Raw genomic sequence first — 16,709 nt, forward strand, 5'->3', positions numbered from 1 at the left:
AGTCTACGAAGGTTAGTCGAGCACAAATGCTGTTGTGCCAGTCAAAGTGCATGAACTTTATCCGGCTGCTCTTTGTCTAACACATACTTCACTCCCAGTGGCAGCCTTGACCCTCTTGCCTTCTTCTCACTCTACTGCATCACTAAATGCAGCCATTTTGGCTCCCGTAGGGCCCATGATAGAGCTCTGGTCGCCTCCTGGCCACATTCACACCACTGGGCCTGTAATGAAACTATGGATTTTCCATCGGAGCCCTGACACTTACTGCCTGTTTGCTGGGCTTCCAGTCTTTGCTGTGCTATTCTGTGCAGTACATGTGGACAGGACAAATAAGAGGATTTAACTACTGCAGCACCATCTGTATTATTTGTCCACATCCTTTGGCAATGGTAAAGCATTCTTTAGGTGCAGGCAACTTTTGACTTACATTAAGGGAAAATATGGAGAGAGAAAAAACCCATCCCAGTTTATGCCAGATTGTACAATTATTATGTCGCAATATACTGTATCACATAATCACCTTTATTGATCTATAACAAACGGAATATTAACATCATGTATTGCATTTTTTTGTGCAGTAGAAATCCTATAATGTAGTTGTAAGCAGATGTGATATCACAGGATCAAAAGCCGTTTTCAGACTTGGCGGGTGCAGCAGGCAGAGACAGGAAACGTCATTTTTGCGTCTGTCACGCATTTGAAGCGTCATCAACCCCCCCAGTCACTAGCGGTGATTCCATCGGGGGAACCCTTGCTATGGTCACACATCGACTTCATCTGGATTGCTACAGACGTCGTACTAAGAGGCCAGGTGGTGAAAGTCAGCAGAAGCTTCTGAACATCTTACTCGGACCCTCCGAAATGAAATTACTGCAGAGTTCAGTGCATGTCTCAAAGCAGCTAAAGAGTGTAGACTGAATCCTGTGTGTTGTGCATGAATGAGCACGTCCTCACACACAGAGCTCATCTTCAAGTGCACAAACATGAACAGAATGCACATGCCAAGGGAGTTAATGAGCATGTGTGGTGATCTCTTTCTCTCACATTCTCTCCTCACAAACTCATACAGACACACACATGCACACAGGGGTAAACATGACCTACAAGCCCACTTATTTTGAACCCCAGTTGAAACTGCATTCCCAGCACTGTGCAACTCTAACACTCAGCAGTGTTGCAGCAACCCACTTTCAGTGTTGTGACTGTGTTCATATCCCCCTGCCTGCAACACAAACATCAATGTGCCTGTGACACACTCCCTCTCTCCCTCTCCCTCTCTCTCTCTCTCTCTCTCTCTCCCTCTTCCTCACTATCGCCAGCCATGGCTGCCCTGACTACTGTTGCCATGGTAACTAAGGAGCAGGCCCACCACGGGGGATTTGGAGACGACTTGGAGCACAGACCCCTATGTTATTGGAGCCTTATTATTGGGTGTGTATTAGTGTGTGCTTGGGTATGACTGTGTTTATTGCTGTGTGCTCAAAGCACTGTGATATCTCTTCCACCATAAAAAAAGAAGATCCCTCGCAGGGGCTTCGGTACAGTCAGAAGCCGTCCCCTCACGGTGACACAAGGGGACAAATACAATTTAGAGGGGACACAGAAAGCCAGGCGTATACACATGTTAATCATCAGAATTTTCACTGACTTAACTACACAATAATACAATAAAGGGGAATCTGAGTGAAGAAACCCTCCCTGTCACTTCTCCCCTTCGATCTAATGTACACACCCTCAGAGCTGGCCCTACCCATACCAAGGTTACCAGTAATCCAATAGGGTTCGCTGGAAGCAGGCGGTTTCCCAGAAACACAGCCAATATTCTGAATGTAGAAACATCCGGAAAGAATTCCTGGGCAGTGACACTGAGTCCCCTTTGCTTCCTGTCTTTCTTTTATTACAGGATCAAGGGTTTCCTTTCTTTCTGCCCCTTATCTTTTTTTTCTATCTAATTTTTTTTTTTTTTTTTTTTTGAAAATATTTGATTTGTGTAACACACAGTCACATGTCCAGACGTGCTAACTCAAATGTTATTCCCATGCATAAAAAGGCATAACGCTCCAACATCTTGGTCTAAACCAACCCTCACTGTCACATTAGAAACTGTCCAACATGTTTTCTGAGATAATGCACACACACACAAACTCACACACACGTTGAAAATATCTAGCATTATTTCTAGGCCATAGTTCCGTGCGAGTGACCCATAAATAGACAGCACACAGCTCTTATGGATGATAACACATATTTGAAGCTTGGAGCAAACTCATGCAGTTTCTTGGGTTTAAGCACAAGGCATGTTGGCTGAGGTTACACAAACTAAACCTCAGTTCTTCACTAATGAAAGATCCACTCAAAAGGACTTAGAGATTGTTTACTGTGCAGAAAAGTGGTCCATAAAGTATCTACAGGATGACTTAACAAATCCATATAATGCACACCACTGTGCGGTATGGTGTGCACATGCAAACAGTATCTGGTGCTGCAGTTCATGCAGAGTATAGTGTGCTGTGCTAATGGACTTTCTATATATATTTTACTTAATATCATGTTTCCTGTCTGATTTTCTTATTGTGTGTGTGTAGAGTAGATAATAATAATAATAATAGTAATAATGTGAGTGTGTGTGTATGCAGCCTCTCCCTGGGGACCCTGTTTGCGGTGCTGTAATTAGCTTAATCCACCAGCAACACATGGATAGAGGAACAGAGAAGGAGAGGGGTGGCAGTGAGATAAGGGTAGACAGAGGAGAATATCTCTTTCCCATGCCATTTGTTACTTGCCCTCCAAAAAACACCCACGCACCCACACCCACACCTCCATCTTGACTCTTGGCAGTGTTAGTTGCTGGCCAGATCATTGTAAAACCCACGGGGAAGAGGAGACTGTCTCCAAAATAGCCACATGTGCTGTTGACGGCCAACTCAACCATTTCCACAAAGACGCCCCATTCAAGCAGTACCAGCAAAATGTCCAATTAAATATTATATCAAGGACTAAATGGTGTGTGTGTGTGTGTGTGTGTGTGTGTGTGTGTGTGTGTGTGTGTGTGTGTGTGTGTGCCTATGTACCTTGGTAGGCTAACTTAGCAATGAAAACCAGTCTTTGTGGCCAAGACCATTTTAGGATCTGGGGAAAGTTAAGGAGGGTTGTAAAGAAGTGGGTCGAGTGAGAATAAGATGGGAGGAGAACGACAAAGACTGTATTGGGAAAGAGTGGGAGGGGAGCGACAGCGGGAGTGAGAGAGAGGACTGGGGGTGGGGGGGGGGATGGGAGGAAAGAAGATGCACAAACAAATGCTAGCCTTGGGAATAGATGCAATCAACTCAGTCAGTCAGCTAATGACTAATTCCATGGAGAACAGAGGAGCAGAAAGAGAGTAGTAATAGTGTGTGAATCAAAGAGAGGAAAAACAGAGGGGCTTGGTGAGAGGGAGCAGAAATGAATGGGGAATGAGAGATGGGGAGAGAGAGAGATGCACACATAACTAATTAAAGACTCCATCAGTTTGAAACATTTGAACCAAAGGATGGATAAATATTTTACCATGAAGAGGAGATGATGAGCTCTGAGAGACTGTGGATGGGGAGAGAAGGTAGAATTCAGGAAAATAAAAAAGAGAGAGAGAGACGGTGAAAAAGAAATAACGAGCGGAAGTAACACTCTGTGCCCAGTGAGCCTCCTCTTAAATGCCTAATTCTTCATTTTTAAGGGCTTAGCAGATGAAAATTGTAAAGCCACGAGGTCAGCTGCACCAATAATAGAGCCATTAGCTGTTTCTTTGCTAGCTCCACTTACACTAAAAACAAGAGCTGTAGCCACTGCTGGAGTAACAGTTACTGCTCTTAATTAGCACTAAATGAAATCTCGGCTCACTAATTAGAATGGACCTGCTGCCCTGCAAACAAGAACTAATAACGAATGAGCCAAAGAAACTTGAGTATGTTCACTTTAGCCAACTGCTACCCTTAAGGATTAGCTCGAGGGCATTAGACCAGTATGGGGGGATTGGCTGTCCGCTCAGCTATCACCAACTCGTATCTTAACGGGATAAGCCACAGGGTTAGTGCAATGTGGCTAGCAGTGGTCGGGAGGCGAGCCGGCTAAAAGCAGGGAGTACGGAGGCAAGTTACCAAGCCAGCGAACACTGTGACGAGGCTTCAGGCTAAACCTATCCCCTCAGGGAGCCGCGGGCAGGGTGGGGGGTAATTAGTCAGACGGCGGGAGACGCTACCATGCTATGGGAGAAGGATAAACGCAGGGGGCTGTTGTATTTCGAGTTGTTTTCGTGTGGGTCTACAAGACCTTGTGTGTGTGTTTGAAAGAGAGAGAGAACGATAGAGAGAGAGAACAAGAGAGAGAATGATTAGAGGAGCGCGCAGACTCTTCACCATGGCCCTGACTTGCTCCCACAGCACATGACAGCCACATGATTACAATCAGATGTGGCTGTTTGCAACAAAAACACACACAAATTATTCCAGCATTAGCATTTTCTGCTAATCAATAACACTGTATGCAAAGAGCGTGTGGGTGCGGGTGAACACAAATGTGTATTTGTTTCTGAACACACAAACGTTAATCATCTTAACGTCACTAAACCAGAGGAACTAATCAAAAACAATCTATTAAGAATCTATTAGTTTGGCAATGGGTAATCTGATAAGCCCACAACAGTCGCTTCCCATGGGAGAGTGTGTATGTGTGTGCATGTGTCTGGTGCAGTCTGCATTCTTCACAGCAGATTAGCTAATTTGATAGTAACTCACATATTTACACTCATTTACACTCATCATTTGGCGTAATGGAGATGAAGGAGTTCTTCGCATCCTGTTATTTACAGAGATTTAAGGGAATCACTGAAGTGCTGTGTCTTGTTCCAATATGTGCTCCACTTCTGTGCAAGTTCACTTCTCAGCAGATCATTCTTGCCACTTATTGCCTTAAATGTTATCTAGCGTCCATGTGTGGCATGCAGTGCATTCATGCCAAGGCCTATACTGTGAGCTGCAGGGCTTAATTGCAAGAAAACATGCATGAGCCTGTGTGGGAGATACAGGCACTTTGGGCCAAAGGTAATCTGTGCCCGCTGTGTCACTCATGCCTAACCCTCTGGACACTATGCCGCCGTCCAACGAGCCCTAGTGTGGGTTCCAAGTTTGTATACACCTACATGAATGTGCTCATTTTGGCTTGTTAGCTTGAGCTATGACATCCCTTCTGGTGTCAAGGTGTGTTGCATGTGTGCTGGTGTGTCTTGCCAGAAGGGAGAGCACCCATGGAGTCCTGGCACTGAGCCTGGTGTTCTGTCAGCTGTATCAGTTGGCTGGGATAGAGCTATGCCAGTTCACTAAATTCCCCTTTTCTACCTGCAACATGCCTCACCCTCAGGAATAAATACTGCACCATGTCAACACCAAGGACATTCACAAAATAATGTATTTAGAGACCAATATAACTCTACGCTATTGACAACCTGATAGTCAAGCTGCACGATTGACTGCAACAAAATGGTGATCTCTATTCACGCCTATATGTATATGATCTCATTTCTTATTGACAACAATTCTCCTGCATTCTAATTAGGGACATCAACTGCATCAAAAACAAGTGCTCCAACTTTCTCCAAAAGAATCTAAAGTACCCCTGAAATGCCAAGTTATTGTATCGCAATGTCCGCCCACGTGATGCAGAGTAACATTAAACCAGCAGTGAAAGAGTGTGTGAGAAAAAGCAGACGTTTGTAATAAGAATAGAGAAAGAAGACAAACGTAAATGAAACCAGAGGAAAGCCTCCAATAATCTGAGAGACCCATAATCACATTGTCTTGCATAAAAATTGTGATCATTTTTTTTCCCAGAATCATATATGCCTACCTACATAACTTTCATAAATATTATCGTTATTGGCTGATGAAATAAATATGCATGGACAATGCATTATATTTCTCAATATCGCTCGATACATTCACTTCTTCTTCATAACTAAATTATGTTAAAAAAATAAAATGAAATAGTTTAAAGAATGTAACTTTTCACACAGAGTATGTGTTATGAAACGAGCTTCTTTGATGTTCTTTCCCAAGATGTCTAATGGAGATGACCTAGAAACGAGGCTGTCCTAGACCTCACTTGGATCATGTGAGTATCCCAGCTTGCATCCAGACTCCTCTAATCTTCCCTTAAAAAATGGATTCTAGCATGGTACATTTATTATTCATCTCCCTCGCTCTTTCTTTTCCTTCTGTCTCCGTTTCTCCCGGCTTTCTTTCGCTCTCTCATCTTCTCCCCACTTTGCCTCATTAATCCCCGGTAGTAGTGAATTACGATGGGAACGCAGAGGTAGCGAGCGAGAGTCGTGCAGTGCAGTCACACATTGTTGGAGTGGGCTGAAGTGCATTAGCACTGAGATTATCAAGGTCTGAACTGTTCTTTTCTATGGCATTAGCCAACACGGGAGCCCATAGTGACTTATCCTGAGCATGAACCCAGTTGTGGTTTGAATATTTAGAGATACACTGGTGAAATTACTGACCACTGACCTTAAGATTTGTTAAGATTTTGCAAAGTGGACAATCAAGTTGACGTTATTCACTGTGTCCATTAACGACACCAGTGCTTGTCAATAAGGACGTAAATATTGGTCGTTATGGCAGATGAGGCCACTGTAAGATGAAGGTGTGGAGCTCGAGACAGAGACTGGTTTAATGAGACTGTGTGGGTGGATTCACTAAAATGTGTGTGGAGAAGATACCATTAAATCTTTTAAAAAGACCCCTCATTACTGTCGGCCCGTTCAATCTATGTGTTACAATCCATTCCTATGATGTGAAAGTATGTGTGTGTGTGTGTGTGTGTGTGTGTGTGTGTGTGTGTGTGTGTGTGTGTGTGTGTGTGTATGCAAGGTTATCCCCATGCTTTACATGTGTATATTTCAATGTCTGAACTGAGTGTGTGCATGTGATTGTACTCTCACTCTGATCTTCTCTCTGAGAATACGATTTGAGAAAAATGCATCGCACGCACGCACACACACAGGGACAGTTATCATGGAGAGGGATCTTTGATCACAGAAGAAGACAGAAAGACAGAGCAGAAAGAGAATATGTGAGCAGCAAATGAATCAGAAAATGAGAGAGAGAACAGAAGCAGGAAGGAGATGTGAATAAGCAGTGGATGACTCCTTTTATTAATTCATAGTTGTGGTTTTACAGGGGCTATTTTAGTGAATTTTGGATGCAAATGATTATTTTCCATTACATTATCTAGCTCATATTATCATATTATCCAATGTCTATAACTGTTTCTCAAATGTCAATAAGGTGTCAGTCCCCCAGGCCTGAAGTGCCTGGGAGGCTGCAAGTCGACAGGGACAGGCCGTGTTCTTAGCTAGGTGTAGCTGCACAAGAGGACATGCCAACAGATGGGAAAAGACTCGGGCTGGCAATGACAAGAGATAATTGATATCCACATGCTTGGGCAGGATGCATGCACAAGCATACGGAGACACTCTCATTGTCAAAACCCGACAAATATTCAGTTTGTCGGGTTTTACGCACATCGACTCAGCCACTTTGAGCCCTGTGGTGCTTACCCTGCGCCCTGTAGTCAGTAGACAACCACATCTGTGTGAATTACTATGGATGCTAGCTGGCCAGATCGATTATTTGAGTGTGGATTTTATGCGCGGTTGTATGCTAAGGTAGAAAAAATATATAGGCCTAAACTGTATATATGCCTAAAACACTCACATTATAGACTAACTATACATGGAAAGAAATAGCAGAGCTGTCATGAGAGAGTAAATCAAATGTTTCACTGTTAGTTTGGGAACATCATGATAAGACGAGATGAATGATGGTGCTATGGGAAAGATCTAAATTAAGTGGAAAAGTGTTAAAGTGCAGAGTGTAAATCATCTGTTTTGTCTTGAGCACTCGGTTTGAACTTCTCTTTCCTCAACCGTGTCTGATCCCTTTCATCTTCCTTGATGTCTCCGTTTCCCTGTCTCTTTCTCATCCGCTGTCTGTGTGCGTGTGTGTGTGTGTGTGTTTCAGAGTGTGTGTAACCGCATTCAGTTGAGTGAACTACTGACCGAGGGCTACCAAACGCCTGCACAAAGCCAGCCTTTGTGTTGCTGCCCTGGCCAAACAACTCGTGGCTCCGCTAGCTGGGCCAAATGATGACACAAACCACACACACACAAACACCCAAAGGAACAAAGTCACAACGCCATATCTTCAGATAAGGATTTGCAGATTTGCATCTTCTCAGGGATAGAGAGAATGTGAGAAAGAGATTAAACTTTTTCTCCATAATCATCCCTAAACCACCACTACCAGTGTTCAAATGTTACTGGTATGTTTCCTCAGAGTTTGCATTTGTTGGGTGAAGGTCCTTTGTGGACACATTCAAACCATATACATACATACACAGGGGAGTCTGACAGGGCAACATTATGCACCATTGGAATAACAATCATTAGTCAATTAGGCGATGACACATGCTGTGTGGTGGTGACACTGGTGGTCCTCGTGGAATACATCAGTGACTTCACACTGCAATATACACATACAAAACGACAAACTGTCACATGTCATTAGTCCAGAGAAAGTCATATTGTCAGTGCAGCTGCTGTTAAGACACAAACCATGTAGAAGATGACGTCAAACATCTTGCCAAAAAACTAACAGTTTTCATCATGACAAATCCATGTATTGCAAATTATATTCAGTATTATAAATATATATTCATATAGTATTTAGGACAAGAAACTAAAGCGACCTTAATTACAAACAAATCCAATAACACATAATATGAAGAGGAACATGGCTGAATTTTCCTTTATGAAAGTCAAAATAATTTGTCCGAACTCATGATAGCACAGTGCTTCTCAATAGTTTATTCTTCTTTTTTTAGACTTCTTGTAAAAAGGCATGAAAGATCGCTACTTTTACAAATGTAAGCATGCTGATATGTTTCCGATTGATCCACTTCCTGTATGTGTTTCACAGCACAACCTTCACAGTCTAACGTGCCAATCTGTCGTTTGGTGATAATTTTGTATCACTTTCAGTAATGGTGTACAAAAGTTACAACTCGACAAATCCCTTCTGGGACTTGAAACGTTTAGATTATAGCTGCTTAACTGATGCTGTCATCCTCTTATGGATTATGATAAGGGAACATGTTGTGGTTCATGCTATTGCTCAAGGACACATCAAAACTGATACAGTAACCATCATGCACTCTGTCATCCTCAAAATAACAAACGCCTTCTTGAAGGACATTGATTCTGATTCTGATTGAAGCTATATATAAATATGAGTGTCACATTTTTCCAGTATGCTATGTTTGTTGTTAGAAGCTTTGAGTTTGCTTCATCGATGCCCTGATCAGATGAATGGGCACTGGGCAGCACCTGCATTCCACACTCACTGCACACACCTGAGCCTGGCACGGCCACAATGGGCACACAGCAGGCACTTGGGGCTCCGACCACCTGGCATACTGGCCACATACACACAGCAGATGGCCCACATAGGCCCTTGATGAAGACTGCAGCTGAGGAATATGTGTGTGTGTGTGTGTGTGTGTGTTTGTGTGTGTCTGTACTGTCAAAAACAAGCACTTACAATAGGTATTGAATTATCGACTGGGATCCTCTCTTTTGTCTGATGCCTTCGGACCACCTATTGAGATAGTCAATGTGCGCACATGTGTGTATGTGTGTGTGTGTGTGTGTCTGTGTGTGTGTGTGTGTGTGTCATGGTAAATGCTTTTTCATTGTCAATGCTCAACAGTGCCTTAAAGTGCAGAAGTGGCCGGGAGAATTGCCCAAATCACCACAGTTTCACCTGAATGTCCATCTGCTGCCTGCTCCACTACACAGACAGAGGTGGGGTTTCTTGAGCTAGGAAGGTATAAGATGTACAGTGTTTGATTTGGTGCCTTAAAGCTGGCATGCTGTCAGATGAACAGAGATGTGTGATGACTGATGAAGATTCAAGCCAAGCAGCCAGAAAAAATGAAACAGTCAAAGGGAATGGAGGCTTTTAATCCCAAATATTAAGTGCAGCGGATGGCCTCGCCGCGGCCGTGTCCTTGACCGCAGCGGTATCCGGATGACCGCTGGAATTAGTTAATGACACCAGTGGACGTCACCTCTCTTCATCACTTCCTTCTCGCATCCTCTTCCTTTCCTCTCTATCTGCTACATCTTTCCATCTATCTTCCTTCCTTCCCCTGTATATCTCCCCTATCTACGTCCCATCAAACCAGCACTCATTAGTAAAAGATTCCCCCGTGTGTGTGTGTGTGTGTGTGTGTGTCTGGCCAACTGAGCACAGAGAGACTTCATTAGTGCATTAAAAATACGTTGTTTATGCAACCATCTTGTTGCTCTAGACAACCTTGAGCATTTTAGTTAGTTAAAAATAGACTGAGTGGAAATGTCACAAGATATCAAAGCCCATCATATCTTGCCAAATAATAACCGAGGAGGTTTTTCAAGTAAAATAATGTTATTTAAAGCTTAAACACATTAATGAAAAAAACTATCCATATGGGACTCTGTGCAGTAATTGTTAACTCAGCCAAAGGAGGTTGTGTATTCTTATAGCTGTCTGACTCTTTGTCTGTATGTGTGTATTATTCAAGAGCTACTGAGCTGATTTTCATTTGATTTTGTTGAGGGGTGGTGCACGACCCAAAGAAGAACCCATAACATTTTGAAGTGTATCCATATAAATGGACTGATGCGGGAGATTCTTAATTTTCTTGATCATAGCGAGATAGGGCGTTTCCCTTGGCAGACATATACGCTATATGATCACATTTTGAGTTGCCTTTTTTTGCCTTTTAAAAGATGTGCTCAGTCAATCCTCCATCCTTCCTTCTCTGTGCACTTGAGGTAAAGCTAAAAAACACACAGGAAAACTGCCCCCTTGCAGCACATTCTGCCATCCTACCAAACCTCTCTTTGCTTCTACCCCTCTCTCCCACACCCTCAGGCACAGCTATATAAACACCATTCAGAACGAGTGCTCTCCAGAGGAATGTGTAAGGAAGGGAGCCCACTACGTCATTTCATCATGGTCTGCAGGCACTCCCAGCGAGCTGTCAAAAGCTAAAAACACACTCGTAAAGAAGACTCAGTCATCTTATTTTTTACTGATAAGATAATAAGCACACAAATTAAATCACTTGTAAAGACATTGACCCACTGAAGCGCAGTGAAGAAGCGGACAAGTCCCCACTGAATCGTACAGGAGGAATTTGCAATCACATGGTTCTAATTCGGCTGATCTTTTCAATATTTTCTTTATCTGTCTCTTATCACTTCTGTTCCTCCCTTCCTGTCCAAATCTGATAAAGTTCCTTCTATTCCAAGACTGGATGCTTACATACCTCCACAACCTATTGTAGCACAGCTTTCCCAGGTGATGTTCCTCACACACATATACCTTAACCAGAGTGCACAGCAGCGCAGGAGACATGTGAGAATAGCTAAATAAATAAGGGGACTGTTGCCAAGCTAAGTGAATGGGTGTCACTTTGACAAATGCACAGTGCTGAATCTTAGTCATCACAGTATTGTTTGGTGTCTCTAGCTCGCTCATAAACACACATGCTGGCACGCACAAATCACAAACGCACACATTATTATGCGTACTGTGAGTGACAAACACACAAACACGGCGTGTATACGCAAACACACATTAAAACCACACAAACACACAGGCTGATTACGCATTCATAATATTGAATGGATGACAGGTCTTGAGCAGTGCGAAGGGAAACAGGGAGAATTCTAATGAACTACCATTTACCCCGAGAGCTCTGTCCTCCAAAGACTGGATATATACACACACAGACACACACACACACACGTGACACACAGCGACAAATACCCAGGCTGAACACAAGCATATTACATAGATAGAATAATAACTATGACATGTTTTAAAAGTATGCGTCTAACATACAGTCCCAAAGACAAACGGTATGTATGATCAGCAGCAGCAACAACACAGACTGTGGATCTGTTCCATTAATGTACAGTTAACATGATTTCCTCCACTACATTACAGGTCAAACTGGGTATTAGATGTTAACAATAGACACACAGACACATACGCTGATGTTAAAACAACATTAAACAGTAAAACAATCTCTAATTGTCATCTTCACTTTTTCTATCCCCTGTCCTCCTGTCTGTCTTTCCACCTGAATTGGTCAGTTCTGCACAACTGACCAGAACAGAAAAGCTATTCAACAGTCAAAGCTGTTTGATAGATTGAAGGCCAGCTCTTAAAATTAGAGGCGAGGCTGCACTTGGCGTTGGGACGCCGCAGTTAACATTTTATGTCCGACGTGACTAACATGACGATCGATGGGGGAGCGGCCACAGACTTTCTCTAAACTGCTTGTTAAATGAGCAGGTTTTAAAGAGGCACTTGAACGTCCCTTTCTCGCGAGAAAAACTGTCAATCTCCAAAACACAAATAACCAATCCATTTTCCTACATGTCTTCAACAACAAGCAGAGTTTGTCCTGCTCTAAATCACCACTTCAACTCAACCCAAAAGAATGCATCACTCTAAATGGGAAAGGAAAGAAACCATATGCACATAAAATATTAATTCCTACCTTCTTCAGTTTGCCATTGCGTGTGCCGACAAAGGCCACAGTGTTGCCACGGTAGTCGTACGCCGCCACCGAGGTCATCCCATCGTCCTTGTCGATGAAGAGGGGGATGCCCTCGATGGTGCTGGTTCCTCCCAGAGGCTGGTTGAAGTCCTGGCCACAGAAGTTGTCGTCTATCTGTAGAGGCTGGAAGAGAGTGGGAAAAAAACACAATCAAACAAGGAGCCTGACAAAAGAAACAAAAATAAAATTGCACAAACTTAAATTCTCATTATGATGAATCATCAATTGTATATATACTACAGAAGTCTTACAGCATGTATGAAGGATTTTTTTCTTAAAAGGTCCACTATCTATATTCGATCTTGTGTAATTCAAATAATGAATACATTTTGTAGCCTTATTTTTAACAGTTCAATGTAGAAAAAGGGTCTTGAGGTCAAAGAATCATAGCACATGCCTCAAAAGTGCCACTTGTTCCTTGATTTCACATCACAGTCGGGGCTCATAGAGGACGATAGGTGCATCATCTACTTTTAACATTTTTAACTGATTATTCAATGTGTCCAAGAATGCTATTCAAATATGGAACACTCAAAAATACACCCTTCTTTTCTATCAAAGAGTCCCACCATGAGCCTTGAGCATATTGAGCTTATTGTAAAGTGTTCAGTCACTGTGGTGACCCGGTGTTAATGCCCGTGACCATGTGACAATATCTGGGGCATTCCAGTGTCATGAGGGGCCAGTTACCCTGGGTAATCCACTGACCCATATGATGCCTTAACCAGTCACCACACTCCCACAGTCAGGCAGTTCCCTTTGAAGGGGGGTTAACGTGCCACAGACAGTGAATGGTTAGGCTAAAAAAAAAATTGTGTTTTTGAAAATGCTTTATCTTGATAAATCTAATTTCAGTGTGGTTTTGTTGAAGAAGAATGATGATTAATCAATTCAGTTATTAACAAATAATTAATTGACTCGAATTTGGCAAATTTACTTTTATTTTCATTAACATGAAATACTATTAGGCCCATTATCTGATGAGGAGTTTTTTTATACCACTTTAAATATATAATTTATTCAAATCTATCATAACCTTAGATTTAAGACAGCCAACCGCTAGTTAGCATCATTTGTAGAACAATAAAAAAGTGTAACCTGGTTTAGCAGGATCATTGTGTGACGGAAACAGATGTGATACAGTGTTTGTCTTCTCTGAAAGACATGCACATCGAAGTGTCAATCCAGTTCTCATGTTTACATCTCTGTCTATAAGAGTTGGAGCTGATCAATAACCATAACTAATGCAGAGTCATTTTACCTGGGAATGAATGCAGATTGTACTGAACACAAAAAAATAAGACGTTTATGTTTTTCTGTCCAGTGAGAAAAAAGTGACTGAATTTGTGAGGGTGAGAGCATCTGTGTCTTGAGGTTGCTGACTTAATGCTGCTGGAACTGAATGGACATCACTATGTGTTAACCAGAGTCAGAAGACGTATGTGTGAGTTCGTAGACGCACACCCACTCACTCACACACACACATTTGGGGAGTGTGTAAATGGCAGTGTAATCCACAGTCTTATCACTACATCATATGATTGATCCACACGGGAGCAAAGATAACATCCCCTCCCTCGTTCTCCTGATATGCCTAAATTGCCTGCAGCTCTCACACGTCAATAACCCGTTATTCTGCCTTTTTCCTCTTTCTCACTCTATTTCTCCATCTTGTTCCAGCTGCTTCAGTAACTGAGCAAACATCTATATCGGCTTTGTCTTTTTCTACTTCTGTCCAGCCATCCTATCTCGTCTTATCTCTCTGCATCACCTTCTTCATCCATTCTTCCTTGGCAATTCTCCCTCTGCCTGCATCTCTCCTCCCTCAGTCACGACTCTCTCCCTCTGTCCGTCATACACTTCTTTGAACTAATGTTATGTTCAGCGACTGTGGAGGTGTGAGCGTGTGTGGGGTGGTAGGGCCACACAGTGTTCAGTTTGTGCTGTGATGTCACGTGGTTAAAGAAAGCGAAAACAGATTTTAATGGAAGCATCTGTATGTGGTTGTGTTTGTGTTTGTGTTTGTGTGTGTGTTAAGGCGAGTGAGAGACAGGAACACACGCAGCTATTACCTGAAACAACTTTCTTTTGTAACTGCTAATGGCTACTGGGCAATTTCTTCCCTCGGAACAAAGGCGATTGACGGACAACACACTGACAACTGCACATGTACTATGTGGACATACAAACCTGCGCTTGAACACACACACAAACACACACATACATTCAAAGCATCCCGTTTATTTTCTGTGTGTACACACAGACTTGGCTTCGAGCAACAAAGCAATTCAAGTAGTCTTCATGTGACATACAACTAGGGGCAACAATTTAAAACTGTATAGTGTGGTCATGAGAAAGAGATCCATCAGTCTGCATTATAGTCTCACACACACACATTCACAATCCCATGATGTCAAAGCCTAAGGGAAACTAGTTAAAGGGTTAATCCATCTTCTATGGAGGTGACTGGCTGTCAAAAATACTGTATACAGTAGCACTTGGAGTCTATGAGGGTTCACACACACACACACACACGCACGCACGCATGCACGCACGCACGTACGTATGTATAGGTCTCTCTGGGGCATCTGAGGGTAAAGGTGCAATAGCATTCCTGAAGGTCTGGAGTTTGTACAGCATTGATCAGCATTGAATTAAAGGGTTTCCCCTTGAGGTTGGAGAACATTTGAATGGAAGCTCCATTGCAGTGTGGGTTCTGCAAATCCAAGGCATAAAAATGTTCCCATGTGCATCATGGCTGATATTAAGAATGGAAAGAATATTCTCGTCTGAGGTCTCTGCAGGGTTAATGGCTGGAGACGCTATTTAACGTTCTGCAGTGTTTTCAAAGATGCAAACCTCCTCCAGGGATGAAAGAGTTAAGCCAACAACCTTCCACTGACTTTGGCAGCGGGGTCTTACAAATATAGAGGAGGTGGTTTCTTGTTTTGATTTTTTACAGCGTGACTTCGATGAGCTCTGAATGAATGTGTGGATTTGCAGTTCACAGGAGCTTGGTCTTTCTCACTCTAGGCAGCCTCTCAAAAATGCGATGCATATATATTTGTGTGTGTGAAAGCGCGCTTCAGGCAGTCATTCTGAAAACTGGAGTCACAAATTATTTTCTTCCATATTTGTATCAGTCTTTATCTATTATTTAAATAACAATAAAACAGTTTTTTCATTTGGATGCTGAAACTACAATTTTTAATGAACTTACTAATTATTTTCTTAACGGAATGACTTGGACAAAGTCAGAATTTAGCAAAAAATATGCCATCTCCTCGTTTTGTCGAGCCTACAATACAGCCCATCTGCAGTTCACTTTCAGACGAGTTCAAAACCTTCACTTGTTAGAAGTTGAAATAAATTGATCAGCTAGTCATCTCATCTATATTGCACACACAGCCTGGAAACCATTTAAATCTCTCTAGGCCGTGTTGTCCGAATGGGGTTTTGAAAGTTTTAATACAAAGGCAGAGAGTGAACCATTATCCACATGATGTATATACAGTACAGTCCATGTGAGCTGTCAGCTGATATTCAAGGTCATAGAGAAATATGTGACCTAGATACCGCAGATACAATATAGGAGGTTTACACACGAAGACAGACGAATGTAAACCCATGGTGGTCCCTAGAAACTGCTCGAGATCACGTGTTCTGGCAAACTGCCACAGCTGTGGTGGTTCTCCCAGAGCTGCTTCACTCAACTACCAACTGCAAGATGATGAAATATACATGCAGTCGTTCATATGGCACCAAACGCATGTGTGCACGACTCAGCCCGCGGTAACCCTTACTGATTGCAGATGTGTGCTGGCCTGCAGTGAAGGAAACACTGGAATAATCCTTCCCCTGTTACTGATGTTTCTTTAAACGTGTTGCGTCAGTGAAATCTTTTTGGGAAAACATTACGTCTCACCTCACATGGAACTGGTCAATAGTTACCTCCAGTCAGAAAAAGCTTATGGAAACAGCCGGATACAATATGGGCT

General features: G+C 42.6%; 1 protein-coding gene across 2 annotated transcripts in view; it reads right to left on the reverse strand.

The window, feature by feature from the left end:
• The window catches only part of LOC133963007 (plexin-A1-like), a 178,333-nt gene that overhangs the window by 116,243 nt on the left and 45,381 nt on the right, over nt 1–16,709 (reverse strand). For both annotated transcript variants that reach the window (XM_062398223.1, XM_062398222.1), the window contains exon 3: nt 12,652–12,834. In XM_062398223.1, the coding sequence (XP_062254207.1) occupies nt 12,652–12,834 (183 nt within the window). The remainder of the gene's footprint in view (nt 1–12,651; nt 12,835–16,709) is intronic.

The sequence above is a fragment of the Platichthys flesus genome, chromosome 2 (genome assembly GCF_949316205.1).
Source record: "Platichthys flesus chromosome 2, fPlaFle2.1, whole genome shotgun sequence".
In the NCBI taxonomy this organism is placed as follows: Eukaryota; Metazoa; Chordata; class Actinopteri; order Pleuronectiformes; family Pleuronectidae; genus Platichthys; species Platichthys flesus.